The 27,971-nt window shown below is 42.3% G+C and overlaps 1 protein-coding gene across 2 annotated transcripts; it reads left to right on the forward strand.

Annotated features, from left to right (window-relative positions):
- Positions 1-18,637: 18,637 nt before the first annotated feature.
- On the forward strand, positions 18,638-27,552 carry EIF3F (eukaryotic translation initiation factor 3 subunit F). 2 transcript variants are annotated; one of them, XM_030828837.1, is made up of 9 exons: positions 18,653-18,777; positions 18,814-19,060; positions 23,173-23,243; positions 23,476-23,555; positions 24,280-24,417; positions 25,812-25,903; positions 26,362-26,498; positions 26,634-26,747; positions 27,326-27,552. In XM_030828837.1, exons 1-9 carry the CDS (start codon positions 18,667-18,669, stop codon positions 27,401-27,403), a joined length of 1,068 nt encoding a protein of 355 aa, XP_030684697.1. In that variant the 5' UTR covers positions 18,653-18,666; the 3' UTR covers positions 27,404-27,552. The 2 variants fall into 2 exon arrangements, with proteins under 2 accessions (XP_003254945.4, XP_030684697.1); XM_003254897.4 differs by having other exon boundaries at positions 18,638-19,060.
- The last annotated feature ends 419 nt before the right edge of the window (positions 27,553-27,971 follow it).

Consider the following 27,971-nt stretch of genomic DNA (forward strand, 5'->3'; position numbering starts at 1 on the left):
CAGGGGGAGGGAGGAAGAAAAACAACAACAAACAAACAAACAATGAAGAACAATCCTGGAAAATTCATATAGGTCATATTACTCTGAAGTCCATACATCAGTAGACAGGTATGAAAGTGGTTTTGGTATGTAAATAGGTTGCCATTATTTTCTTCTAAAGTTTAAGTTGTTCACAAAGCTTTAAGAAAGCACAGCTTAATCTTCAGTGATTTCAAATCAGGAAAAATGGGAGAAAAGGAAAAAAAAGAAGAAGAAATATTGAAAACATTGTTTTGGAGACTTGTAGCCAGGAAAATTTTGAGAATTCAGTCCAAACTGTAGAAAATAATAAAAACTGAAAAACATTAGGCAAGACTAGACTCTAACAAGTGTACTATAGTTACTTTTGAAGCATAATTTTTCTCTCTCCAGTCCTATTTTCACTAAAGACAAGTCATAAGACAAATTCATTTGCAAAATAAGTTTTAATCTTATTATACTTGGGTGAGGTATTTTCATAAAGTCAGCAAGAATAATTATTTGTCATATATGCTCCTCTTTTTTTTTTTTAGTTGGCATTGCTGGAACTTTATTCCATAAGGAATCTCAGATTCAACTTTAATGCCTTAAGCCTAGCCTCTGCCCACAAATATCTGTATTAATTGGGTGAATTCCTCTCCTTGAATTCCCAAGAAAACTTGGGGCTCCTGGGACTATCAGAAAGTGACATTCTTTACTTACCACAGTATAATTGCCTGAGGGGTTCTTCCTGCCCACTGCATAAAGAAAGACCACGGCACTGTAGTAGAAAAAGAGTTTAACAGACACAAGGCCAGCCACACCACATGGGAAATGAAATTTCTACTCACATCATTTCACTCAAAGCTGGTAAGGTTAGAGGTTTTTCAAAGGCAGTTTTGGTGAAGGGGTGGGGTGGCCAGGTAACAGGTACTTGCTGCTGATTGGTTGGAGTGGAGATGAAATCACAAGGGATGGAAGCTGTCCTCCTGCAGGCCAAATTGCTTCTGGGTGCAGCCACAGGAGTGGGGTTGTTGGTCCAGGTGGAGCCATGGGTATCAGACATGCAAAAAAGTCTGGAAACACATCTCAAAAGGCCAATCTACAATAATGGTGTTATTTGCAGCAGTAATTGGGGAAGTAGCATATCTTATAACCTCCAGAATAATGGCTGACAATCGTTTATGTCTACACCTTAGCAGGATTTAGCCTCCTCTCCTTCTCCCAGCCTGAGGGCATCTCATTAGCTTTACAAAAGCAGTTGAGTTTGGGGCAAGGCCTATTATCATTTAACTATAGCCTAAAAGTCTTCCAACATAGCTTGGCCCAATAGCCCAGGAATAATTAAGGGAAAGGCAAGGTGGGGATTGTGTTATCTTAGCTTACTGTTATACTTCTCTCACTGATACAATTTTGCAAAGGTGGTTTCGACAGGTAAGGAACCTGTACACGGACTGTGTAGACAAGGTATGGGTCCACCTTTCCCAAGGGGTTTTCATTGGCTCTGTAAGTCAACTTTGAATCCTTAAAGGCATCTGTATCTGAAAGCATGCCATTCCAGTCAAAACCTAGGTAAAATAATCTGTGTCTCCAATTGTGTCCTGTTACAAATGAAAACAGATTCTTACTGCACTTGTGCAAATGACTATATTGCCATAAGTTAAAAATATTCACAAGTAGTTTCCAAATTTTTGAGAAATCAGGTAGAGAGAAATATGTTCCAAATTTTGTTTATAAGAGTGTACTCAATTGTTAAAAGCTGTAAAAACCTCAAAAGAAAAGTTTATTGGCTCTGAAAAACAAAGGATCAGCAATGTTTTAAACAAAATGTCATAAAAGGATAATTTCAGTCTTCTATTAGTTCAGTCCATGGAGTTAACTACTATTCTGTTTGATATTCATGAACATTTCAGCTCTCCATGGGAGTCTTGGAAGTTTTTCCTCTATTCTAGTGTCACAGTTTCCAAAGTTATTAGAAATATATTTATATAAATGTGTTATTAGTATATGTTCCCAAATTGTATGAAATTCCTGTGATTCTGATATGTCTTAGCATACGTTATCAGTAGTAATTATGACTATTATGTAAAATTGTTGTATGCCACAAAAGCAACCAAATTTCCTTGTCAATTGTGTCTTTATGACTGTTCTAAGACTTGTCATCCACAGTTGTTTTATCCTTTTCAAAAGTTTTTTTTTATAATCAGCTATAGGACTCTGACAGGTGTTCTTGAATGCAGTTTTCTAATAACTTTATTTTCCTTTCACACCTTCAAGGAATAGGAGGTCTTCAAACTCCCCCAGTGGCGTAGCCAGTGCTAGCAAGATGGCAGTAAGGAGAACAGGCAGGCTGGCAAAGCACATGATAAAATTACAGTGGTCATCTGGACAACTCTGAGGGCTGCTTTCTATTGCATGTTCCTAAGTCTCTAGGGTGAAAGATAAGGCCTCGGCCCTCAAATACATCTCAGTGTTCAGGCTGGAGGGTGGTGCTGTGGCCTGCTCGGGACTGCTTTTCTGGGGCTTACAGGACTGAGGGAAATTTGATGAGGGTGCAGCCTGCACTGCAATAAAAGAGCCTATGGTGAGATGAAACCGGGGAGGGATTACCCAAAGAAGCCAAATATAGGAAGAGGAGCATGAAAACTGGTCAGAGAAGCTGGAAGTTAGAGCAAGATTCTGACATGAAAGGCAACATCTGTAAATGAGAAATGGAATTGAAGTTGGAGGAAGTCAGTTTCCCCAGGGATAGAAAGCAGAGATTAGGAAGTGTTGACCAGGATCCATCAGAGCCACATTGTGATGTAAGGTTGTAAGTGAATGGTTTATTGCGTCCAAGAGCACAGTACACATGAGCAAGAAGCCCCATGGTAATTAAATCTTGGGGGCTGGCCCAGCAGGAGAGAGAGATACAGGAATACTATACAGCACTGTGATTCCAGACACCATATCATCTCTCCAGCCCAGCATTCTCCTTGTGACAATCATGGCAAAAGCCATCATTCTCTAAACTTTTTTAAAATTTTTTACCTTGTAGGGAAAGGAAAACTTCTCCTCTACCCTCTTAGGTTCTTAAACTGAGAAATTAAATTGACAAAAAAAAATTATGATTAACAGGAGAAATCATTCAAATTTTATTTGATGTTAACAATTTTACATAGCATCAGGGACCTCACAGACAAGAAGTGAAAACCCCAAAAAAGTAGTTAGACCCAAAGGCTTATATACCATTTTAACCAAGGGCTGTAAATTTTTGGAGAAGTGACAAGGCAAAGGAAAAGGATATGGAATTCTAGGGGTAGCAAGTTGTGGGAAAGTAACTAGGGAGTATATGGGGAAAACTAATGAAAAATAAGGGTTACTTTAGGAAGTTTTGCTTGGCAAACATATCTCAGCATTGACTTCCCATCTCCAGTGATAAGAATGTTCTCTCCTTCCTAGGAAAACCTTTCTCATGGGAAATGTATGCCTTGCTTTTAGGTAGAAATGGGAAGAGCAGACAGCCCTTTCTGAATCTGCTGTTTTTCAGTTCCCTTCAGATCAAAATAATCAACATGCTTAAGTGGTATATTTTGGTGTGGCATGTTCAGATGCCCATGCCTTTCAATCTCAAGAATGAGTTCTGTACAGAACTCTCATTCACTTTTGGTGAGAATGTAAAATATTACAACCAGTTTATTATTATTATTATTTTACAGACAGAGTCTTGTTCTGTTGCCCGCGGTGGAGTGCAGTGGTGCAATCATAGCTCACTGCAGCTTCCAACTCCTGGGCTCAAGCCATATTCCTGCTTCAGCTTCCCAAGTAGCTGAAACTACAGGCACGCACCATCACACTGAACTAATTGATCTGACAGTTTCTTGTAAAGTTAAGCACTCCCTATCCTATGACTTAGCCATTCCATGCCTAGGTATTTACCCCAGAAGAAAGAAAACATATGTCTTCACAAAGACTCCTACACAAATGTTCCAAAGAGCATTATTCACAGCAGTTAAAAATCTGAAACAAATCAAGTATCCATCAACAGTGGATAAACAAGTTATAGTACATTCATACAATAAAATATTAGTCAGCGATGAACCATTGATAGACACAATGCATTGATAAATTTTACAATTGTATTGTGTGAAAGGAGCAGACAAAGAATTCAAGTTGTTTCTTAGCTGCTGGTTGTAAAAAAAAAAAAAAGAATTCAAATTTTATTATTCCATTTAAATGAAATTCTACAATAGGAAAACTAGCCTGTCATAATGCAGAGCAGTGGTTGCCCATGGCCAGGTACGACATGGGGTACTACAAAGGGCCCCATGGCACTTTTGGAGTGAGGAAATGTTCCATGTCTTGACTGTGGTGGTGGATACATAGGCCGAGACTTTCTCAACACTCACTAAACTCTACACTTTTTTTTTTTTTTTTGAGACAGAGTCTCACTCTGTCACCCAAGCTGGAGTGCAATGGCGCGATCTCAGCTCACTGCAACTTCCGCTTCCCGGGTCAAGTGATTCTCCTGCCTCAATCTCCCAAGTAGCTAGGATTATAGGCGTGTGCCAACACACCCGACTAATTTTTGTATTTTTAGTGGAGACGGGGTTTCACCATGTTGGCCAGGCTGATCTCGAACTCCTGACCTCAGGTAATCCGTCTGTCTCGGCCTCCCGAAGTGCTGGGATTACAGGAGTAAACCACCATGCCCGGCCTGAACTATAAACTTTAAATGGAGGCAGTTCGTTGTATTATAAATTATACCTCAGTATATACCCAAAGGATTATAAATCATGCTGCTATAAAGACACATGCACACGTATGTTTATTGCAGCACTATTCACAATAGCAAAGACTTGGAACTAACCCAAATGTCCAACAATGATAGACTGGATTAAGAAAATGTGGCACATATACACCATGGAATACCATGCAGCCATTAAAAACGATGAGTTCACGTCCTTTGTAGGGACATGGATGAAACTGGAAACCATCATTCTCAGTAAACTATTGCAAGGACAAAAAACCAAACACCGCATGTTCTCACTCATAGGTGGGAATTGAACAATGAGAACTCATGGACACAGGAAAGGGAACATCACACTCCGGGGACTGTTGTGGGGTGGGGGGAAGGGGGGAGGGATAGCATTAGGAGATATACCTAATGCTAAATGACGAGTTAATGGGTGCAGCAAACCAACATGGCACATGGATACATATGTAACAAACCTGCATGTTGTGCACATGTACCCTAAAACTTAAAGTATAATAATAATAAAATTAAAAAAATATATATATTAGTCAGTGATTGAGCTAGAACTCAAACCTAATTCTACTCTATACTGCATATTGTTTCAGTTTACAATAAAAATATTTATGCTTAAAAAAATAAATAAATTATACCTCAGTAATGTTGATTAATTAAAAAAAGAATGAGCTCTGATAACTAAACTGTTAATCTTACAAACCTAAGAGAAGTCTGCAAGGACAACCTGCTCCCGCAACCAAACAGATAATTGTGAGCTAGTCCTGGAATGTCCAAGGCCAGTAGAGAGGAGACACACCTCTTCATGGATAGGAATCAGGGAGGGACCACACAGGAGCCTGGGAAGGAATGTCCTTGCCAGGGTGAGGCGGCCAGGAGCTGAGCCTGCAGAGAGGAGGAACCTGGGGGCTGAAAACAGGGTAGCAGGCAGCCAGCTTTGCAGGGAGGGAAGAAGGGAGAGGAGAGGTGCCCCTGAGGCCAGAGTTCTCTAGCAACACTGATGTGGGTATCAGAACTTCAGAACTGCAGAGAAGTGGTAAAGCTAAGCATGACTACCCTTTCTTAGTCAAAGTCTTCTAAAAAGTCTAAAGTGACTCCATCCAAGAGAAGAAAGAGAAGCAAACTGTCTCTGGGGGAAAGCCTCCCCAATTTAGGCCTCAAAAACTACCACTCATAAACCAAGCAATAGGTCGGGCGCGGTGGCTCACGCTTGTAATCCCAGCACTTTGGGAGGCCGAGGCGGGCGGATCATGAGGTCAGGAGATCGAGACCACGGTGAAACCCTGTCTCTACTAAAAAATACAAAAAATTAGCCAGGCGTGGTGGCGGGCGCCTGTCGTCCCAGCTACTCGGAGAGGCTGAGGCAGGAGAATGGCATGAACCCGGGAGGCGGAGCTTGCAGTGAGCCGAGATTGCACCACTGCACTCCAGCCTGGGCAACAGAGCAAGACTCCGTCTCAAAAAAATAAATAAATAAATATAAATAAATAAACCAAGCAATAAACTCATAGCCTTGAAAATCTGAATAAGAATAAATAAAAACAAGAAACATAGATTCAGGCCAGGCAAGGTGGCTCATGCCTGTAATCCCAGCACTTTGGGAGGCCAAGGCAGGTGGATCACTTAAGCTCAGGAGTTCAAGACCAGCCTGGGCAACATGGTGAAGGCTCATCTCTACAAAAATTAGCCAGGTGTGATGACACATGCCTGTAGTCTCAGCTACTCGGGAGGCTGAGGTGAGAGGATCACTTGAGCCTGGGAGCTCCAGGCTGCAGTGAGCTGAGATCATGCCACTGCGCTCTAGCCTGGGCAAGAGTGAAACCCTGTCTCAAAAAAAAAAAAAAAAAAAATAGAAAGAAGAGACACAAGATTCAGACCACTAAGAATTATAGATGTTACATTTATCAGCTTGGTATGAAAATGTTTTTAAAATTTAAGGATGTAATTACAAAAATAAGCTTATAAGATATAAGAAAAAATAGATTTGTTTTAAAAATCCTTTTATATAAAAAGAAAATAAAACAGAACTTCTATAGATGAAGAATATAATTATTGAAATCTAAAATTCAATATACAGAATAGATAGCAGCTGAAGTCAGAATTAGAGAGCTGAAGCTATGGCCAAAGAATTTATCCAGACAGCAGCATAAACAGATAGGAGATTGAAAATATGAAAGCTTAAGAGACATGGAGAGTAAGGTCAGGAGAGGCAATATTAAGAGCAAATGGGCCGGGCGCAATGGCTGATGCCTGTAATCCTAGCACTCTGGGAGGTCAAGGTGGGTGGATCACCCAAGGTCAGGAATTCGAGAGCAGCTTGGCCAACATGGCTAAACCCTGTCTCTACTAAAAGTGCAAAAATTAGGCAGGCATGGTGGTGCATTTCTGAGACTGAGGTGGGAGACTTGCTTGAACCCAGGGGGCAAAGGTTGCAGTGAGCCGAGAGCACACCACTGCACTCCAGCCTGGGCAACAGAAACTCTGTCTCAAAAAAAAAAAAAAAAAAAGCAAATGGCTGTAAATTTCCCGAACCAAAACAAACAAACAAACAAAAACAAAACAAAACAAAAAAAACCCACGAATCTATAGATCCAAGAAGAACAATTTATCCCAATCAGAATACATAAAAAGAAAGCCACCTTAAAATACATCACAATGGAACTGCAGACTGTAAAGACAAAGAGATCTTGAAGCATCCAGACAGAAAGGACCACAAAGAAACAACAAAGCAAAAAAGAAGCCACAGATGGCAGAATGTTTTGAAATAACTAAGATATTATAACTGCTAATTTAGAATTGTACATCCAGGAAAACTGTTTTTCAAAAATGAAATCAAGCCAGGCACAGTGGCATGTGCATGTAATTCCAGCTACTCAGGAGGCTGGGGTGGGAGGATCCCTTGAGCCCAGGCAATACAGCGAAAACTTGTCCCTTAAAAAAAAAAAAAGAATGAATGAATGAAAGCAAACCACATTCACAGTTTTTAAAAATGTGGACTACCAAGGGAACTGCTCTAAAAAAAAAAAAAAGGCAAAAAGCTGTACTTCAAGTAGGTGAAAAGATTTCAGAAGAAAGTCTTAGAACAGGCTGTGCGTGGTGGCTCACGCCTGTAATCCCAGCACTTTGGGAGGCTGAGGTGGGCAGATCACGAGGTCAGGAGATCAAGACCATCCTGGTCAACATGGTGAAACCCTATCTCTACTTAAAAAAAAAAAAAAATTAGCCAGGCATGGTGTGCACCTGTAGTCCCAGCTACTCGGGAGGCTGAGGCATGAGAATGGCTTGAACCCAGGAGGCTGAGGTTGCAGTGAGCCGAGATCGCCCCACTGCACTCCAGCCTAGTGACAGAGTGAGACTCCATCTCAAAAAAAAAAAAAAAAAAGTCTTAGAATAAAGTCTTGTCCTAGAAAGACAAGAAGAAATAGTGTACAGAGAAAGTGGTAAACATGTAAGCAAATTGAAACATACTGGGTGTTAGCCTTATAAAAATAATAGTAATAGTGTTTACATCATGTGGCTAGTTCCTCCACCCAGGGGAAATAATGAACAACAGTGTATAAATCAGAATGGGAAATACCAAAGTGAAAGGATGTTAAAGTCCTTTTAACATCATTGGTGCAGTTCTTTAAACAGAGTTAATGCGTTAAAAATGCATAATAACTTCTGCACCTGCATGCAGCTGGTGCAATAGCAATGCCTATTTCTCTATCCGTCTGGAAGGAACTTGCAGAGGATGACGCAATACCATGACTATCATAGCTTCCAGTGCCTTGATGAAACCTCAAGGTTTTTGGCCTTTTGGCCAAGCATCTGCCATTTCATATTGTTGCAGCATTTGTTGTGTCCTAGGAGTTGCAACTATCTATAAGTTTGTTGTGGCTAAACCATGAAATAAGGCATATACAGATTTCTGCAGAAATTATAATTCTACAAATGATTTTGAAGAGATGAAAAAGGTTAGTATCTTTCAGAATGCAAAGTGATATTGGAATGTAAAAAATTTCTGTGGATTGTGTTCCATGGAAGTTTGTCACTGGCCTATGTTCCTGAACTGTGAAACATGAATATGCGGGCAAAGGAATAGTTTGTTTTGATAAATTAACAAATATGAAAAAAATGCATGATAAAGTCAAGAGCTATAATTAAAACACTAAAATTGGAATATGTGCTTCCTAAGTAGTAAACAGGAAGAATAAGAAAATGCAATCAATCAATAACCCCATTTAAAGTCCAAATATAAGGAATGAAGACAACACAGAGGCTGGGCATGGTGGCTCATGTCTGTAATTCCAGCATTTTGGGAGGCCAAGTTGGGTGGATCACTTGAGGTCAGGAGTTCGAGACCAGCCTGTACAACATGGTGAAACCACATCTCTACTAAAAATACAAAAATAAAAAATAAAAAAAAGAGAGAGAACACAGAAAAGTGAACCAAATAAAAATCAAAAATTAAATGTAAGAAATTAGTTCAAATACTCGACATAGAAAATGCTAATGGACTAGGCTTGCCAATGTAAAGAGAAACAGATCAAATTGTTTAAATATTTAGCTATATGTGTTTATAAGAGTTACACCTCAAGCATAAAGATATGGAATGGTTGAAAGAAAAAAAAATGAGGAAAATATATGTGAGAAAATGCTAATCAAGAGAAATCTAGTGTAGCTATATATATTTTATTTATTTACTTTTAAATAAATAAACTATGAGGTAGGTACTAGATGGTCAAATACGAAAACAACGTGATCCATGCCTGAAAAGATGTAGAGTTTAGTAAGGATAACGAACAAAGAAACGGATCATTTATCCCACTTTAGAAGCAGACAAAAGAGGAAATTCACATTTTAGGAAGAAAGTATAGTCCTGAAATATAACCAGTCTATTTTTATTTATTTTTCAAGACAGGGTAACCCTGTTGCCCAGGCTGGAGTGCAGTGGTGCAATCATAGCTCACTGCAGCCTCAAACACCCAGGCTCCAGCCCTCCTTCCACCTCAGCCTCTGAGTAGCTGGGTCTACAGGTACACACCACTACACGTGACTATGATGTAGCTATATTAATTTCACAAAATAGATTTTAAGACAAAAGCATCAGCCGGGTGCAATGGCTCATGCCTGTAATCCCAGCATTTTGGGAGGCCAAGGTGGGCGGATCACGAGGTCAGGAGATCGAGACCATCCTGGCTAACAGGGTGACACCCCATCTCTACTAAAAATACAAAAAATTAGCTGGGTGTGGTGGCACGCGCCTGTAATCCTAGCTACTCAGGAGGCTGAGGCAGGAGAATGGCTTGAACCCGAGAGGCGGACATTGCAGTGAGCCGATATCGTGCCAGTGCACTCCAGCCTGGGTGACAGAGCAAGACTCCCTCAAAAAAAAAAAAAAAAAAAAAAAAGACAAAAGCATCATTAGGGTTGAAGACAGTCAATACATAATGGTAAAGGTCCAACTCACTAGAAAATTTTAACAATTCTAAGCATATAATAACCTAATTAGATTCAAAATACTCAATATGTGGTAAAACAAACATTGACAAAGTTACAGAGAGAAACTAACAACTCCATCATTACATTGAGAAGATACTAAACTTCCTCTCTCAATTGTTGCTAGGTCAAACAAATAAAAAAAGATCAATTATATATAGGTTAAAGATCAGAACTAGCAAGCTTTACATAACAGACTTATAGAGTTCTGTGTCCTAAATTTAAATGATAAACATTCTTCTAAGGTACACCTGGACCACTTGATAACACACTTGGCTATAAAGTAAGACTTAATTAATTTTTTAAAATAGGTATTGTATAGATATATTCTCTGAAAAAAACAAAATTAAATTGGAAGTTATTAATAAAAAGATAGATGATTTATAGCTTTTGTTTATGAATAGGAAAACTGAATATCACAAAAATATCAGTTCAGCTCAGTACGTCTTTAGAGTCAATGCAATCACATCCATCAGGTTTCACAAACTTATTGTAAAATGTACAGGAAAGAGCAAAGGGCCAAGAATAACCAAGACTTTTTTTTTTTTTTTGGAGACAGAGTCTTGCTCTGTCGCCCAGGCTGGAGTGCAGTGGCGCAATCTCGGCTCACTGCAAGCTCTGCCTCCCCAGTTCACACCATGCCCCAGCCTCCCAAGTAGCTGAGACTACAGGCGCCCACCGCCACGCCCGGCTAATTTTTTGCATTTTTAGTGGAGACGGGGTTTCACCGTGTTACCCAGGATGGTCTCGATCTCCTGACCTCGTGATCCACCCTCCTCGGCCTCCCAAAGTGCTGGGATTACAGGCATGAGCCACCGCCCGGCCTAACCAAGACATTTTTGAAGAAAAAGATGGTAGACAAGAGGGAGAGGCTGCCCTGGATATATTCTAAAACTAAGGTAATTAAGACAACATAATACTGGACCTGCTCTACCAGGGTTCAAAACTGATTCTAAAAGTAGAGATGTGGGCGGATCACGAGGTCAGGAGACGAAGACCCTTCTGGCTAACACAGTGAAACCCCGCCTGTACTAAAAATACAAAAAAAAAAAAAAAAAAAAAAAAAAAACTTAGCCAGGCGTGGTGCTGGGCGCCTGTAGTCCCAGGTACTCGGGAGGCTGAGGCAGGAGAATGGCGCAAACCCGAGAGGCAGAGCTTGCAGTGAGCTGAGATCACGCCACTGCACTCCAGCCTGGGTGACAGAGCAAGACTCCGTCTCAAAAAAAAAAAAAAAAAATTAAAATGAAACTAGAGATGTAGCCATTAATATGGCACAGCAATGGTTCAGAGGGGACAAAATAGAAACAAGAGCCAGAAACAGTACCAGGCATCTATGAAACTTCGATACACTGTCATGCATTGCCTAACGATGGTGATACATTCTGAGATATTCATTATTAGGTAATTTTGTTGTTGTGTGAACATCATAGAGTACTTTTACAGACCCATATGGTATAGCCTTCCACACACCTAGACTTTATGGCATAGCCTATTGCTCCCACGCTACAAACCTGTACAGCATGTTACAGGAAAGAGCAAAGGGCCAAGAATAACCAAGACTTTTCTTTTTTTTTGAGACAGTCTTGCTCTGTCGTCCAGGCTGGAGTGCAGTGGCGCGATCTCGGCTCACTGCAAGCTCCGCCTCCCGGGTTCACACCATTCTCCTGTCTCAGCCTCCTGAGTAGCTGGGACTAGGGGCGCCCACCACCACGCCTGGCTAATTTTTTTGTATTTTTAGTAGAGACGGGGTTTCACCATGTTAGCCAGGATGGTCTCGATCTCCTGACCTCGTGATCCGCCCACCTTGGCCTCCCAAAGTGCTGGGATTACAGGCGTGAGCCTCCACGCCTGGTCCATTTAAACATCATTATGTGGTGAACAATTGTATTTTTCTTTTAATGGCACAGTAGATGAATAGGGAAAGGAAGGACAATTCAAAAAATAGAATTTAAAAATCTCACATAGATTGAAGGATTAAAACAACACTTTAAAAAACATCAAAAATATGTAGATAAAATGTCTGTCTCTGGTATTCATATAGGAATAATTTCTTGAACAAGATCCATGAAAGTCCTAGCCATAAGATAAAGGATTGATAAATTTAACTACATTAAAATTAAGATCTGTTCTTCAAAATACACCTTAAGGAAAGTGAAAGGAAAAGCTGAAAAGTTACAGCATATATTTGTAACATTTATGACTGATAAGGGATTGGTATAAAAATATGTACTGAAGTCTTTAAAAAAAAAAAGTCCCTCTCAAAAATAAATAATAAATAGAAAACAACCTATAGAACCTAGTAGAAAACCACCTAATAGTAAAGCATATGGAGCGATTTTTTTTAACAGGATTCAAATACATATGGCCACTAAACATATGAAGCGATTTCAACCTCATTAGTAATCAGGAAAATGCAAATTAAGCACACAAATAGATACCATTAACTATCCATCCATTTTTCCCAGTTGAGGGAAAAACTAAAACATGACAGAGTTTATTCATCAATGGGAACTTTTATATGCTGTTAGAAGGCATGTAAATTGGAACAGCCTCTTTGGAAAACAAGTCTGCATTATCTTATAAGTATGAATATTCACATATTTTACAACCCAGCTGTCTTAGTCTGTTCAGACTGACACATTGAAATGAGACACAAAATAGCACTGACTGGGTGATTTAAACAACAGAAGTTTATTTTTCCCACAGTTCTGGAAGTTGGAAGTCTGGCAGGAGTTGACAGCATGGTCAGGTTCGGTGAGGGCTCTGTTCCTGTCTTGCACATGGCCACCTTCTCGTCGTGTCCTCACATGAGACACAGAGAAAGACTCTTCGTATAAGGCCACAGGCTTATTGGATTAGGGCCCCACTCTTAACAACCTCATTTAACCTTAATTACCTCCTAAAGACCCTATCTCAGATACAGTCATATTGGGGTTTAGAACTCAACACAGAGTTTTGAAGAGACAAAATTCAGCCCATACTGCTAACTCCCAGGTGCCCAAGAATACATATATAAAAGGATGTTTAAAGCACCAATTTTCATAATATCAACAAATTTAAGCAAGCCACATGTCCACCAACAATAAAATGGAAAATAAATTTCGGTATATTTATACAAAATATTATTATACATCAGTGAAAATGAAGAATGAGCTGCAGTTCTATGCAACAACATGAATACACATCAGTAAACTAAGATTGAGAAGAAAAAAGAAAGTTCAAAAAATTACTACTTTCAGTATGATACACTTTTTATTGAGCTCAAAAACTAGCAAAATTCAACAATGTATTGTTTAGTCATGCATATATATTTGAAATAAAACTATCATTTTTATGCAAATGGTAGATACAAAATTCAGGTGAGTAGTTATTTCTAAGGGTGGGGCAGTAAGGCAGTGAAATATTGACGGATATAACTCATAGTGTCTCAAAAGCCAATTGTTAAATTTTTAGGACTTTCAAAAGCCCATTGTCAAACCACTGGTAGCTTGAAATCAGCCATGGTGGGAGTATTTACACCATGGAAACTGGCAAATACCAAAACCAAGAGGCTGGTTGTTAAACATTTACCAGCATACCACTGAATGTAAGCTGTTGCTAGTGTTCTGGTTCTTGGTTTGAGTAGTAAGTTCTGTTCATTATTTTTTAAATGAACAAGGGTTATGGTTCTTAGTTTAGGTAATAATGTCTGCTCATTATATTATTTAAAAAGAATGAATGAATGTAAACAAAGACGTTCATGACTGAACCCAAAAAGTCAGCATATCACGAACCAAGGTGTATGATTGTTACAATTGTGTGCACCTACAGTAGGAAAAAAACGAAAAGAGCATTAAGTTCCCTCCATCTGGGCATATCAAGTGTCAAAAGAATCTCTACTAATAAATGAGGTCAGTATATACCTGGAAGGTACTATCCCACTCTCTGAGAGCAACACACAGGCTTCCAGGAATGAGAGGATGGGCCCATCCAGTCCCAAGGAGGTGAGTCTCCTTGGTTCCATCACCAAGCAAGCCTCTCAATGATCAGGCTCTAGGCCAGAAAAAGTAGATGGTATAACCCATGTGACAGTCAGAGAAGGAGCTGTGGCCACACTATCAGCACCCACCATGTGGTCATGGTTCTTGAGTCAAACTGGGTCAAACTTTAGAGAAAGTAGCTCAGGCAAGAGGGGCAGCTAACACCAGTAACTCACGTTGTTTTCCACCCCACCTTGGCATAACCTGAAGGAGGTTGGCCAGGCCCTCTGCTGTTAGAATCAAAGGAACCTGAAGGGGAAGGAGTTAGGGATAGACTAAAGTTAGCAAGCCAGAGAAAGAAGCAGCACTGACTACCAAAACAAGGGGAAGGGAGGAAAGGCTAGAAGTGGGTGTAGAAACGAAGATGTGGAGGTCAGAAATCAGAGAGCTGAGAGAAGGGAATCTCATGCCAAGTCAGCCAGAATGAGAGTGGTCTCGGGGACCCTGGCTCTTGGGAGCCCTGGAGACAGACAGATGCTACATGTGACAGGTAGCCTGGTCAGGTTGGCTCCCTCAAAAGGGGCGTCGGACAACTAGTGGCCAACTAGTTGGTGGGGCCAGGTTCCCTTGATAACATATACCATGCAGAAAGCAGTTCTGAAGCTTGAGGTCTGTGACGCTGTTGCTTTCAAGCTGTGTGGCAGCCGTTCCTTACCACCCTGGTCTGAAAGAGCCTCCAGGCAGAGGGGCCTTAATTGTGCTAAATTCCACGTAGAAAAGGAGTGAGACTCATAAAGCCTAAGTGAGGTGCTCAGCTTCCTGCAAACAGCTGACATTGCCAGAGAAAAACTGTGGGAGGCAGCCCACAAGCCTGCCCATGCCAGGCCATCTGCAGAAGGATGGGGCAGCAGCATCACAGGGCATGCGGCAGCTCTGCCCCATGAGGGAAGCCTTAGTAAGTCCCAAGTCACACTTGCTGCAGAGTTGTGGTAGTGTGGGCTCCCCTTGGTGGTCCCCCCGCAGTTTAAGCTGTAGCTGAGCTCCTTTCATGCCAGCTGGTCACCGAGGAGGTGGGACGGATACATCAAACTGCAGGTCCCAACTTTAATATGACCCTGGCATATGTGGCCCTGGTCTTTTCAGGCAGGATGGTCAAGTATGTTGCCAGGACAGCCAGGAACCCACATGTGATGGTTAATCCTATGGGTCAACTTGACTGGGCCACAGGGTGCCCAGACATTTGGTCAAACATTATTCTGGGATTGTGAGGGTATTTGGAGATGAGATTAACATTTGAATGAGTAGACTTGCCTTCCCTAAGAGTGGCCTCATCCAATCAGTTGAGAATCTGAATAGAACAAAAAGGCTGACCCTCCTGTGAACAATAGGGACCTCCTCTTGTCTAACTGCTTTGAACTGGGACATAGGCCTTTTCCAGCCTTTTGACTTGAATGGAAGCATCAGCTCTTCTCGGGGTCTCAAGCTTGTCAGCTTTCAGTCTGGAACTTACACCACTGGCTCTCCTGGGTCTCCAGATTGTTCACTGCAGATCTTGAGACTTCTTCCATAATTACAAAGCCAATTCCTTATAATTAATCTCTTTCTATATATATCGTGTTGGTTCTGTTTTTCTGTAGAACCCTGACTAATACACTTGTACAATACATTGCCCATCTACATGGGGACAGTCTATTTTCTCTCTTCCCATACCTCTGCCCTTTTCCTGATGAACCCAGGCCCCAGAGATCTCTCAGAGAGGCACTGAAAAGCTGGCATTTGGGATATACGCACTCTCATCCTGGCCAGTCAGCCTTCCAGAAAGACCACACCAACCATCTGTACTCTCCTGCTCCTGGGCTGTGTTGCTGGAGAAAAATCACAAGAGTTGGCCAGATTCTTGAGCTCTACAGGCTCAGTGGGTGCTCCCATAATTGATCAATGCCTTCAACAGCTGACTCTCAGACCCTCCTCCAGACACTGTCCATTCCCCCGAGGCTTATCCCTGCCCTTGCATTGCCATTCACAGCAGATCACCTTGCCTCAACTTACCTGAGAAAAATGTCATTTGCAGGAGGTCCTGCAACTTCCCTCTCTCCCCAATTCGTCTCGGCTTCTTCATCCATCCCCTTCTCTTTCCTCCCAGAGAGAAATGTCTTTAAGACATCGATATAAAGGCAAAATTATTGAAGGCAAAGTGTCCACACCAACCCAGATTAACACATAGATAGGCGGTCTCAAAGGTGGCATGGTCAGTTAGGGGCAGCAACACTTCTTCAACTGGGTTCTGTCCTCTGGCCTTTTTCCCATGAGATGATCTCAATGGACTGGCCTTGACTCAGGCAGACCCCTACTAAGCACCCAAAAGGGAGGCCAGGGCCCTGGGCAGTCTCTCCAGCATGCCTCTCAGCCTGTGCAAGACCATCTAGGCTTCTCAGTGTGGGTCCACCTTTTGCCCTGTTTCATCAGATATTTTTTCACACTTGTACTTGTATATTTAATATCTCTCTCTCATCTATATCCTTATCCTCAGTTTAAAATATACTTGAAACACTTCCATCCTAAATTGTCTGCCTCTCAATCCTGCTGTTTCCCTGGCTATTTCCTTAAATGTCTCCTTTCCTTCCCAGACAACTTCCTGAAAGAAAAGCTGGCACTTGCTGCTTTCAGTTCAGACTGGCCATTCTCTCACACCAGATTTCTAGTTTCTGTGCCCACCCCACACTCAGTCCCACTGACGTTGCTCTACTAGGGTTGCTAAAGACTCCAGGTCATCAAATCCAAGAGTTACTTTTCAATCTTCTTCTGTTTGGCTGTTCACCTGTGTTTTGGGCAACTAAAAGAAAGAATGCATGTCTACGCAGAGCATTTACAGGGGAGCAGGGTCATGTGAATTCTAATAATGGGAGATTTCTCCAAGGAGAAATCAACTTTTGGGCATAGAATCAGGGATAAGAAGTTCAACCTCACCTATCCACTTGCCAACTGGACACTAGGACTTGACCTAATTAAGGGAGTTGACAGTTTTTTTGGTGTTTTGTTTTGTTTTGTCTTTACAGGCAGATGTTATCATCCCCATTATACCCATTATACCAAGAAGGAAATTGAGGCTCAGAAAAAAACTTGTAGATTGTCCCAAGTTACACAGTGGGTTACGGTCAGAGCTCCCTCCATCACATAGTGATGATATAGTAACTACTGTATATCAGGCATGTGCTAAGAGCTGTACAAGGCAATACCTCATATAATCCTCTCCTAAAGTACAGACTAGTTTATACAGCTTATTACAACTCCATTTGAATGTCTAATGGACATCTCAAAGGTGACACATTCAGAAATGAAATCAGGATCTTTTCCCCAAAACCTGCTCTACCTACAGCTTTTGCTATCTCAATTGATGGTGACTTCATCCTACTAATCGCTCAGTACAAAAAAAAAAAAATTGCAGTCCTCCTTGACTCCTTTCACACCTCATATACAATTTCTCAGGAAACCCTATTGAAACTACCTTCAAAATATATCCATAATCTTCCCACTTCTCAGAACTTCTATTGCTACCAGCCTGGTCCCAGCCACCATCATCTCTCACTTAGATTACCTAGTGGCCTCCCAGCAGGTCTCCCTGCTTTTCCCTCTCTCGCCTCTCTTTCCTCACCTCTCCCCACCCTCCAGTCTATTCTCAAAGCAGCAGGAGAAATCCAGCTAAGTTCTCCTTCTCACTCATTGCAGCCTCAAGCTCCTGAGCTCAAACGATCCTTCTGCCTCGGTCTGCCAAAGTGCTGAGATTACAGGCGTGAGACACCGCGCCTGGTCTTAAAATCCTTTTTTTTTTTTTTTTTTTTTTTGAGACGGAGTCTCGCTCTGTCGCCCAGGCTGGAGTGCAGTGGCGCAATCTCGGCTCCCTGCAAGCTCCGCCTCCCGGGTTCACGCCATTCTCCTGCCTCAGCCTCTCCGAGTAGCTGGGACTACAGGCGCCCGCCACCACGCCCGGCTAATTTTTTGTATTTTTAGTAGAGACGGGGTTTACACCGTGGTCTCGATCTCCTGACCTCGTGATCCGCCCGCCTCGGCCTCCCAAAGTGCTGGGATTACAAGCGTGAGCCACCGCGCCCGGCCTAAAATCCTTTTTAAAGGCACTTTGACATCCATTATCTCATTTAAGTCTAAAACACGAATTTCGACCTCCGCACTGCTTTCTGGTTCCACCTGGCGGCAGCTGCACAAAGTGTTTCTCTTCGAACTCCGTCCCAAGTTTATCCGGAACTACTTAGCCCAGGTTTTCCTCAGTGCTCCTCCGGCCAAAAGCAGAGAGCACAAATTCCGGAAGAAATTACCAACGGCGGGACCATTTCAGTGCTCCGGGAAGTATCACCAGTAACCAATAAGCAAAAAGCTCTAGTTCACGTGGTGTATATTCAGCCTATCAATCTCCTGATATTCATGAATGCTGTCATTTCCGCTCCTGCTTACTTCTTTCTCGACAAGATGGCCACACCGGCGGTACCAGCAAGTGCTCCTGTGGCCACGCCAGCGCCAGTCTCGGCGGCGGCCCCAGCCTCGGTCCCAGCCTCAGTTCCAGCGCCAACGCCAGCACCGGCTGCGGCTCCGGTTCCCGCTGCGGCTCCGGTTCCCGCTGCGGCTCCAGCCTCATGCTCAGACCCTGCGACAGCAGCGGCTACAACTTCGGCTCCTGGCCAGACCCCGGCCTCAGCGCAAGCTCCAGCGCAGACCCCAGCGCCCGCTCTGCCTGGTCCTGCTCTTCCAGGGCCCTTCCCCGGCGGCCGCGTGGTCAGGCTGCACCCAGTCATTTTGGCCTCCATTGTGGACAGCTACGAGAGACGCAACGAGGGTGCTGCCCGAGTTATCGGGACCCTGTTGGGTGAGTGGTCATAGAAAGTTAACATTCTTTTTTTCCTCCCACTTCTCATTTATCTCCCTCCCCTATCTCATTAGTTCTTTAATTCCTGGCGTCCTACCGTCCTTTCCTCCCATCCCCAATGACCTCTTAATCTATATCTGCATCCTACTTTTTGCTATGACTTATCTTCTCAAGCACTTGCATCTCTCCTGTCTTTCCTGCCGGATTGCTATCACTTTAAGCGACATAAACTACACAAGGAGTAGTTGTGTCATTTACTGAGTATTTTATGCCAGTGATTTACATTTTTTAATGTTCCCAGCAGCAGTTTATGGCAAGTATGATGAGCCGCATCTACCAAAAATGAGTTCACACGCCGAGTGGGAAGTCAGGAACCCTTGACTCCCTATACCAGTGACCACATATTTCTCCCTTAACCACTGACTAAATGTCATTGTTTTCCAGGTATTGACAAAGTTTTCTAACCAGTTGTCAAAGGAGTGGGGACGTTTGTAAAAAGACATTCCTCGCAACAAGTAAACCGGTTTGGCTGGAACCCACTTGGGATTTTATAGTATTCTGCTGTCCTAAACGTCTGAGCCTGATCTCTGTCCCTCAGTGTCCCCTAATATTAGTACCTAATGTGAGAAACCCTGTTCCCCCATTTTCCATTTGGACTCAGTTGTATTATCTGTTTATATTTCTGCCCTTAACCTTCAGGTCGAAGAATGACCCATTCTCTGCCTGCGTTCCAAATTTGGGGAATAGATATTTTATGTTAAAGTAGTTTGTAAAATGGAGAAGCACTAAAGAGGGATTGTTGATAAATTCTTTTCTGGAGGCTATGCTGGTCCCATGAAATTCGTTTCCATTCCATCTTAGTGCCAGATTTTAAATAGCTTTGTGAATCCACTTTATTTACAAGCATCCTTTCTCTTTCTTACTCTTGAACATGTACTAGTTCTTACACCATAGAAGACAATTGGTATATTGCAAAGCAGACAAGATTTGTAAGCAGACTTCACAAAACATTTGACATGTGACTTGGGGCAGATTACCTAAAATCTGTTCTGTCAGGAGCTACTTTAGACTTAGTCTTTGTGAGAGCTAAATTAAAAACTTCTGACAGTGCTGGCACACATTAGGTACAGCTATTAGTTGCCATTCACCACATCAGGCCTGGACCACCCAAATGCATACAGACACACATTTTCTCTCCTTTATCTATCTTTGACAGTATAGCATTTTACAGAAACTTAAATTCATATCTTCTGAACATTGCTTGTCTTTTTTCAGACCAAGCTTTTGCGTTCTCTTTGCCACAAGTGTTTTCCCTGCTGTCCTTCATTTGTTTAAGCTCTACTTACCTTTCAGGTTCCCAGCAACAGCATTAAGTGCCAGTCCTACATCCCATACCCGGACCCTCACTCCATTCTTAACCTTCCACAGCATGATGGTGTTCTGTAACTGTGTCCTGCTCTGAGCTTCTGTAATAGATTATTTTTGCATCACTGACCTGGCACTCAGCAAATACTCTTTTGGCTGCACTTTCTAATTTTCCAAGCTCGCTAGAGCTATTTAAAGGAACAATTCATTACCCCTGATTTATGCTTTAGCACCCCAAATATTCCATTGATCCAATCAGACCAGGTATATTCTAATCTACATCCTCAGATGCTCTTCCAGACTGGAATCATGGTACAGTGTTATAGGTGTTATAGAGGCAGTACTTACAGAAGAATGAAGAATAGATTCTGCTTGCTGTGAACTGATTTCCTTAGATATTCACAAAACATTTCATTTGTTTAAATGAAGTCATTAGTGCTTTTTTTGTACCATAAAACTGTTAAGGTGTTTAGAATTCAAAGTGTAATAAAGTGAGCTCTCCTGTAACCTTAAACTCAAGATAGAAATATACTCTTAAATGCAAATAATTAGAATGTAATATGATAAATGTTCTAATAGAAGGGTGTCATGGTGGCATGGAAATACAGAAGACTTAACTGTTTCAGAAGGTTGGGGAAAAGTTCACAAAAAAGATGACGTTTGAGCTGGGCATTAAAGCAACTACAAGAAGTATAAAAAAGCCTGGTAAATCCACTGTCTGAAACATTCAGTATTAGAGGAATGTAGGTGACAGGAGGTAGAGCAGGAAATGAAGCTAGCAGAGGGCAGAGCCCTAAGAAGTGTTAAATAATTACAAGTGTAAAGTGCTGTGAAGGGAATTACCTGGATCCCTGAGAAGACAAAATGGAAGTCTAACCTCATTTGAAGCTCTTTGGGGAAGCTCCTGAGCATTTCAGCTAACACTGAATAGGAATTAAAAATCACTCTGGAGTGAGTGAGTTGAGAGATAGGAAATAGAGTTGGTAGGACTCGGTGTGATCAGAAGTGAGGGATTAGAAGGAAATATCAGGGATGACTTGTCATCTTTGGTTAAGTGTGGAAGAAGAAAGGGAAGGTAGGGGTTGACTTCAGTCTGGGATGTATTCGTTTTGAGGTGCTCAGTGAGCATTCCGGTGGAGTTTTCAAGTAGAAAATAGAATATAAAGGTCTGGAGTGCAAAAGAGATGTGGGCAAGTATGTCAGGTTAGGAATTATGTCATTGGAATATAGAAGGTAATTGAACCCATAAAATTGGATGAGATCACCTAAAGCAGGGATTGGCAAACTTTCTATAAAGGTCCAGACAGTAAATATTTTAGGCTTTGTGTGCAGTCTGTATCACAACTACTTAATTCTGCCTTTGTAGCAAGAAAGCAGCCATAAAAAAAGTTGACATGTAAACTTTATTCACAGAAAACATTTCTAGATCAGGGCCTGGCCTAGAAAAGGAACATTGAGTAAAAAGACAAGAGAACAAAGACAAAACCCTAAAAACCTAAAAAGTCAGGAAGAAGTAGCCAACAAGGAAGATTAGAAAGGTAGGAAGAAAACTAGAAGGAAAGTTTTAAGATGGGAAGTAAGTGATCAAGTCTGTTCAACGCTAATGAGAGGTCAAATAAGATAATAGGATATATGTGCATTTGGTTTAGGGACATAGTTTCAGTGAAGGGAGCAGAAACCATAGTGAGTTGGAATTAGACAAACAGTGGTAGATACAGACAACACTGTGGTTTCTGGTGGAGAGGGAAACTTTTAAATCTTGGGGTAGGAGGTTTCAATAGATTAGAAGAGAATGGAAAACTCAACCTAGTGGTCTTAGGTCAAGAAACAAATGTAGTGGGAATAAATAAATAAATAATTAATAAACAAATAAAAGAAATATAGCCTGGGCACCGTGGCTCACGCTTGTAATCCCAGCACTTTGGGAGGCTGAGGCAGGCAGATCACTTGAGGTCAGGAGTTCAAGACCAGCCTGGCCAACATGGTGAAACCCCGTCTCTACTAAAAATACAAAAATTAGCTGGGCGTGGTGGTGTGCACCTGTAGTCTCAGCTACTCGGGAAGCTGAGGCAGGAGAATCGCTTGAACCCTGGAGGCAGAGGTTGCAGTGAGCCGAGATTGCACCACTGCACTCCAGCCTGGGCGACAGCAAGAGTTCGTCTCAGAAGAAAAAAAAAAAAAGAAATATAATGGAAATAAAGGTATCAGAACTAGAACAAAAGTTTGTGGTAAAAGACTGACTTCTAAGGTTCACAGATAGATTTCTGGATGATGATAAGGTTAAGACTGACCATGGGACCAGATGGCTAAAGGGAGGTACAGATGAAGCTCCCGACGTCTCAGTGTCTGAAACTTGGCCACTGTATTAGCAGTCTGTTTAACCGTTAAAATCTTCCAGGTAGCTCTGCAGATTAAATTACAGGGAGAAAGTGTAGAGGCTGAGAAACAAAGGCCATAGAGTGAAGGTCTGGAATAGGCTAGTAGTGGAGAGTAACAGGCAAAAGGAAACCTTGTAAAGGAAGAATAAACCCTATTTGGTGATGATTAGGGGGAGAAGTTGGCGATCACACCAGAGTTTCAGTTCCCTGGAGAATTCTGGTCCCATTGATGCACCGGACTAAACTTGGAGCTAATGAGTTCAGTTAGGTGTTCATTGACATTGAAGAGATCATCAAAAGCATTTCAAAAGTAGAGGTTGTTGGGATCCCTAGGATTATATAACACATGGACGATTCTCTCTTTCACAGGAACTGTCGACAAACACTCAGTGGAGGTCACCAATTGCTTTTCAGTGCCGCACAATGAGTCAGAAGATGAAGTGAGTGGGAATCCAAGCTGTCCCTCTGCAGTTTTTAGCTGTTCATTTGCTAGGCTCCCCTCACGGCCCCTTCCACACTCATAACTAGAGCTCCTGTAGCCAAGGAGCTTCTTCCCATTTGTATGTACTTCCTGGGCCTCTTCTGTTTATTGGGGGTGGCCTCTTGTCCTTTTTAACAAATTTTTCTTTGGACTTCTGGCTTCTTAGCTTGCTTTCCTGCCTTCCCTCTTAGGTGGCTGTTGACATGGAATTTGCTAAGAATATGTATGAACTGCATAAAAAAGTTTCTCCAAATGAGCTCATCCTGGGCTGGTAAGTTGGGGAGGTGGCGACTGGGGCTAATGGAAGGTCTCTCTGTGATTGCCGGTGTCTTTTGCTACTGGACTGGATCTTATCCTCTTCCTTTTGGAGGCAAGAATACTGCAAGTGTATTACTGACTGCGAGCAGTGGCTCAATGCCTGTAATCCCAGCTGGGAGGCTGAGGCAGGAGGACCACTTGAGCCCAGTAGTTCAAGAACAGCCTGAGCAAAATAGTGAAACCCTGTCTCTACAAAAACATTTTTTAAAAACTTAGCCAGGCATGATGACACACACCTATAGTCCTAGCTACTCAGGAGGCTGAGGCTGGAGGATCACTTGAGGCCAGGAATTTGAAGCTGCAGTGAGCTATGATCATGCCTTGCCACTGCACTCCAGCCTGAGTGACAGAGTGAGACCCTGCCTCTAAAAAACAAAAGTAAAGTGTGTTACCTGTGGGAACTGTGAATTCAGTGGGTTTTGCTGGTGGTTCTGATCCTGTGGGGCCAGGATATTTTGAATTACCTCGTAAGAGACTTGGAATTTTTCAGCAGCACTAAGTCAGCCTTTGATTTTATTTGACATAGTTTTCAGTGTGTGTATTGTTCTTGGCATTTGGTATCACGAGGTATCCCTACCATAGAGGTATCGGGTACCCTAAAGACACCCATGCCACTGTTGTGTTTGGTATTGATGTCACATGTAGACATGAGTCCACCACTGTGTTCCATTTCACAGGTACGCTACAGGCCATGACATCACAGAGCACTCTGTGCTGATCCATGAGTACTACAGCCGAGAGGCCCCCAACCCCATCCACCTCACTGTGGACACAAGTCTCCAGAATGGCCGCATGAGCATCAAAGCCTATGTCAGGTGACCACAGTCTTGGGCTACAAGGGCGTAAAACCATGCCCAGATGCCATCCCTCCCCCACCCCAAGCAAGGTTATTACTTCATGTGTAACTTGCTGTGTCCTTAGGAAGCCTGTTCCTCTCTCTCAACAGTTATTGAAAAGGTTTCACTCTGAAACAAAATCTGTTCCTGTAATTTCTACCGCTGATCCTAGTTGTACTCCAGTTTCTACTCATTGCCCTTTTAAGTATTTGAGCAAACTATCAAGTCATCTTTTGTAGGACCTAACTATTCCATAGGTCCTCCAGCCAATCATCACATGGTATTCTTGTCATGATCCTTCACCACATTCATCACTTTTCTGAATTACCCATTAGTTTGTCATTATCTCTAGAATTCAGCACAGCACTCAGGGTAATACAGATTATAAGGATGACGGTCCTTATTTTGAACACATTTATTAACCCAGGATCGAGTGCAGTTTTAATGACAATGACATTACAGTGAACACGTTGAGCTTGCAGGTGGTTAAAATGCCAGTTATGGGGGATGTTGGGAAAGGCCCTGGTGGCGTGCTGAGGAAGCAGCTGTGGGAGTTGGAAAGACCATGTTCAGAGGGAAGGCAGCTGTTAGTGCATCTATTAGGCTGTTGATTTTGTGCTGGTTCTGTGTCTGACACTGACATAGCCAGTTAATTCTTACACAGTAAGACAAAGATGGTGGACGCCAAATCTTTATGAGCCAGTTGGCATACCACTAAGCACTAGCCATTGCCTGACTTCTTAACCTTCCCGGGTATTTCAGACTCCTCAAGATCCAGTATATATATATGTGGATCCAGTATATACAGTATATATATATAAGATCCAACTGTATATACGTATATATATGTAGATAGATAAAGATATATATAGTTGACATAGTAAAGTATAGATCCAGGTATATAATTGACATAGTAAAAACAATACCTTTAGTGAGATTACTTATAGCACCCAATCTAATTTGGTCGGCAGGAGTTGGTTTCCTTTTTCAATGCTGATGAAGGGCTTAGTCCCAGAAAAGATTTGTCTCTGTCTCCTTTCCATGGTGGGCAGCTGTCTAGACAGCCAGCTCCACGGGGTGATTGAGTCCTGTCCTCTCGTCACTGACACTGCACTATGTGTGAAGTAGTGCTCTAAAGGGACCAGGCCAAATGCAAAGGTCTCCCTTACAGATCAAGGGTTTGGTATGTGGGACAAGCTAAGGGGAGAAAGTAACTTTTGCTCCCGTGAGACCTCTGGGGTTCATTTGGTCCCACCCTTCCTATCTCAGAACCTTGAGAGCTATATTCCTGCTGTATCTGCGTTCTCAGCCCAGAATAGACATGGAAACCCTCTCCCAAGGCCATCTGTTTACCTTGGCTTCTCCTTCCTCAGCACTTTAATGGGTGTCCCTGGGAGGACTATGGGAGTGATGTTCACACCTCTGACAGTGAAATACGCATACTATGACACTGAACGCATCGGAGGTGAGTAACCTTTCCGTACACTCTCGAGAGGTCATAGGCATTTTCAGGGAAGGGGGCTGCTGTTCTGCAACATGGATGGAGGCCTTGGGTGGTTTAAAAAGGGACTATTGATCTAAGGTTTGTGAAGACTAGAAGTCACAGTCATCTCTTGTATAAATGGGATTTAAGGAATTATTTGAGAAACTGTTAAAGGTGGGAAATTATCAGCACCAGAGGCCACATACCATTGACATGAGATCAAAACCCGTGATGAGCATACCAGGTAAAAGGAGTTGAGCTCTATTAGGAGGAAGAAAAGCTGGTAAGGGCACAGCCGGAAGTGTGACTGAGCAGACTGAGTCTAAGGGGAGGTGGGAAACAGTTAGCAGGACGTTAAGACCATCTCTTACCTTTTGGGATGACCGAATTCTCTCACTGCCCACCACTGCCACTGCCACCCTGCCAACCAACTTCCACAGTTGACCTGATCATGAAGACCTGCTTTAGCCCCAACAGAGTGATTGGACTCTCAAGTGACTTGCAGCAAGTAGGAGGGGCATCAGCTCGCATCCAGGATGCCCTGAGCACAGTGTTGCAATATGCAGAGGATGTACTGGTGAGAGGGGAAAGAAAAAACAAAGGGGGAGGACATAGTTCTCCATCCTGGGATCACTGAGGCACGTGCTGATGAAATGGTAGGGCCCAGTGGTTATAATTAACTGCCTCATTGAGTCTTTGTTTTGGTACTCAGTCTGGAAAGGTGTCAGCTGACAATACTGTGGGCCGCTTCCTGATGAGCCTGGTTAATCAAGTACCGAAAATAGTTCCCGATGACTTCGAGACCATGCTCAACAGCAACATCAATGTGAGTGCCCTTCCAGAGCCCCTTCTTGCCTGCTTTCTTCCCCCACCTCAGCACATACACTCAAATGTGAAAAGAGTTGGGTGAGGTGACCTGGAGTAGGATAGAGACAGGGCTTCACCTATAGCCCCATTGAAGTCCAGGTTGGGAGGAAGGAAGAGGTGTGTTATGCATGGTTGGAGACTTCCTTCCTTCTCCCATGATTCCATTGTCTCATTTACTGCTGATACTACTGTGACTTACTGTCTAAATTCGTGATGGAAAGAAACACTAAAATTCAGAGGTTAATGAAAATGCAATTACTTATTTTCCCCATCTGAGTTCACAGACCCCACTATATTCCATCCATGAGTTTCAGCTAAGGCACCCCTAGTCTCTAAGTATATTAGTAGAGATAAGAAAGTCTTCTCAAGCATTTCCTTTCTGTCTTCTACCTTTTTAACTTTTATTCAGTCTCTCCCAGCTGTCATTTATCCACAGCTGTCCTCATACCCATTGTCTACCATAGAGCTAGCCAAAGCTAGCCTTCTTGTTTCCTTTCCACCCAACCCCCCACTCACTGTGTATTCTTCGTCTTCCAGGACCTGTTGATGGTGACCTACCTGGCCAACCTCACACAGTCACAGATTGCCCTCAATGAAAAACTTGTAAACCTGTGAATAGACCCCAAGCAGTACACTTGCTGGTCTAGGTCTTAACCCCAGGACTCAGAAGTGAAGGAGAAATGGTTTTTTTGTGGTCTTGAGTCACACTGAGATAGTCAGTTGTGTGTGACTCTAATAAACAGAGCCTACCTTTTGTAAATTAATTTCATCTTTTGTGAGTTTATTGCCGGGTGGAAGGGAGGAAAATGTTTTAGATCACACAGAAACCAGGAAGTGAATATTGTAGGTAGAGAAGTTGGTTATGTGTTTGGCATGTTCCTGTTTTACCAAACTGTTCTTTTGGTTTTCAATATGGAAAGGTGTCCATTGGCAAAACAACCTTTTCCTGAGGATTCATGTGATTTCTACAGGAAATGAAAATAAGAATCCATGGAGAAAATAGCTAAGAAAATTGGATGGTTAATCTGAACTAAAAGAGTAGAGTGTGTAGTCACTATCTTAAAATACATTAATAGTAAGATGGAGCTCTTTGCCACTTTGGTTCGGGGAGGCAGAGTTAAGATCTGTGGGTTAAAGATTAAAGAGGTTTCCCCAAAACTTCAGAAAATTCTTAGGTGCTATC

The sequence above is a fragment of the Nomascus leucogenys genome, chromosome 15 (assembly GCF_006542625.1).
Source record: "Nomascus leucogenys isolate Asia chromosome 15, Asia_NLE_v1, whole genome shotgun sequence".
Lineage (NCBI taxonomy): Eukaryota > Metazoa > Chordata > Mammalia > Primates > Hylobatidae > Nomascus > Nomascus leucogenys.

Excerpts from the sequence above, each read along its gene's own strand:
- EIF3F (XM_003254897.4), top strand. The coding sequence starts at position 18,667 with ATGGCCACACCGGCGGTACCAGCAAGTGCTCCTGTGGCCACGCCAGCG. Across the intron at positions 25,904-26,361 it reads TGACACTGAACGCATCGGAG|TTGACCTGATCATGAAGACC; the intron begins GTGAGTAACCTT and ends CAACTTCCACAG. Across the intron at positions 26,748-27,325 it reads TGCTCAACAGCAACATCAAT|GACCTGTTGATGGTGACCTA; the intron begins GTGAGTGCCCTT and ends TTCGTCTTCCAG.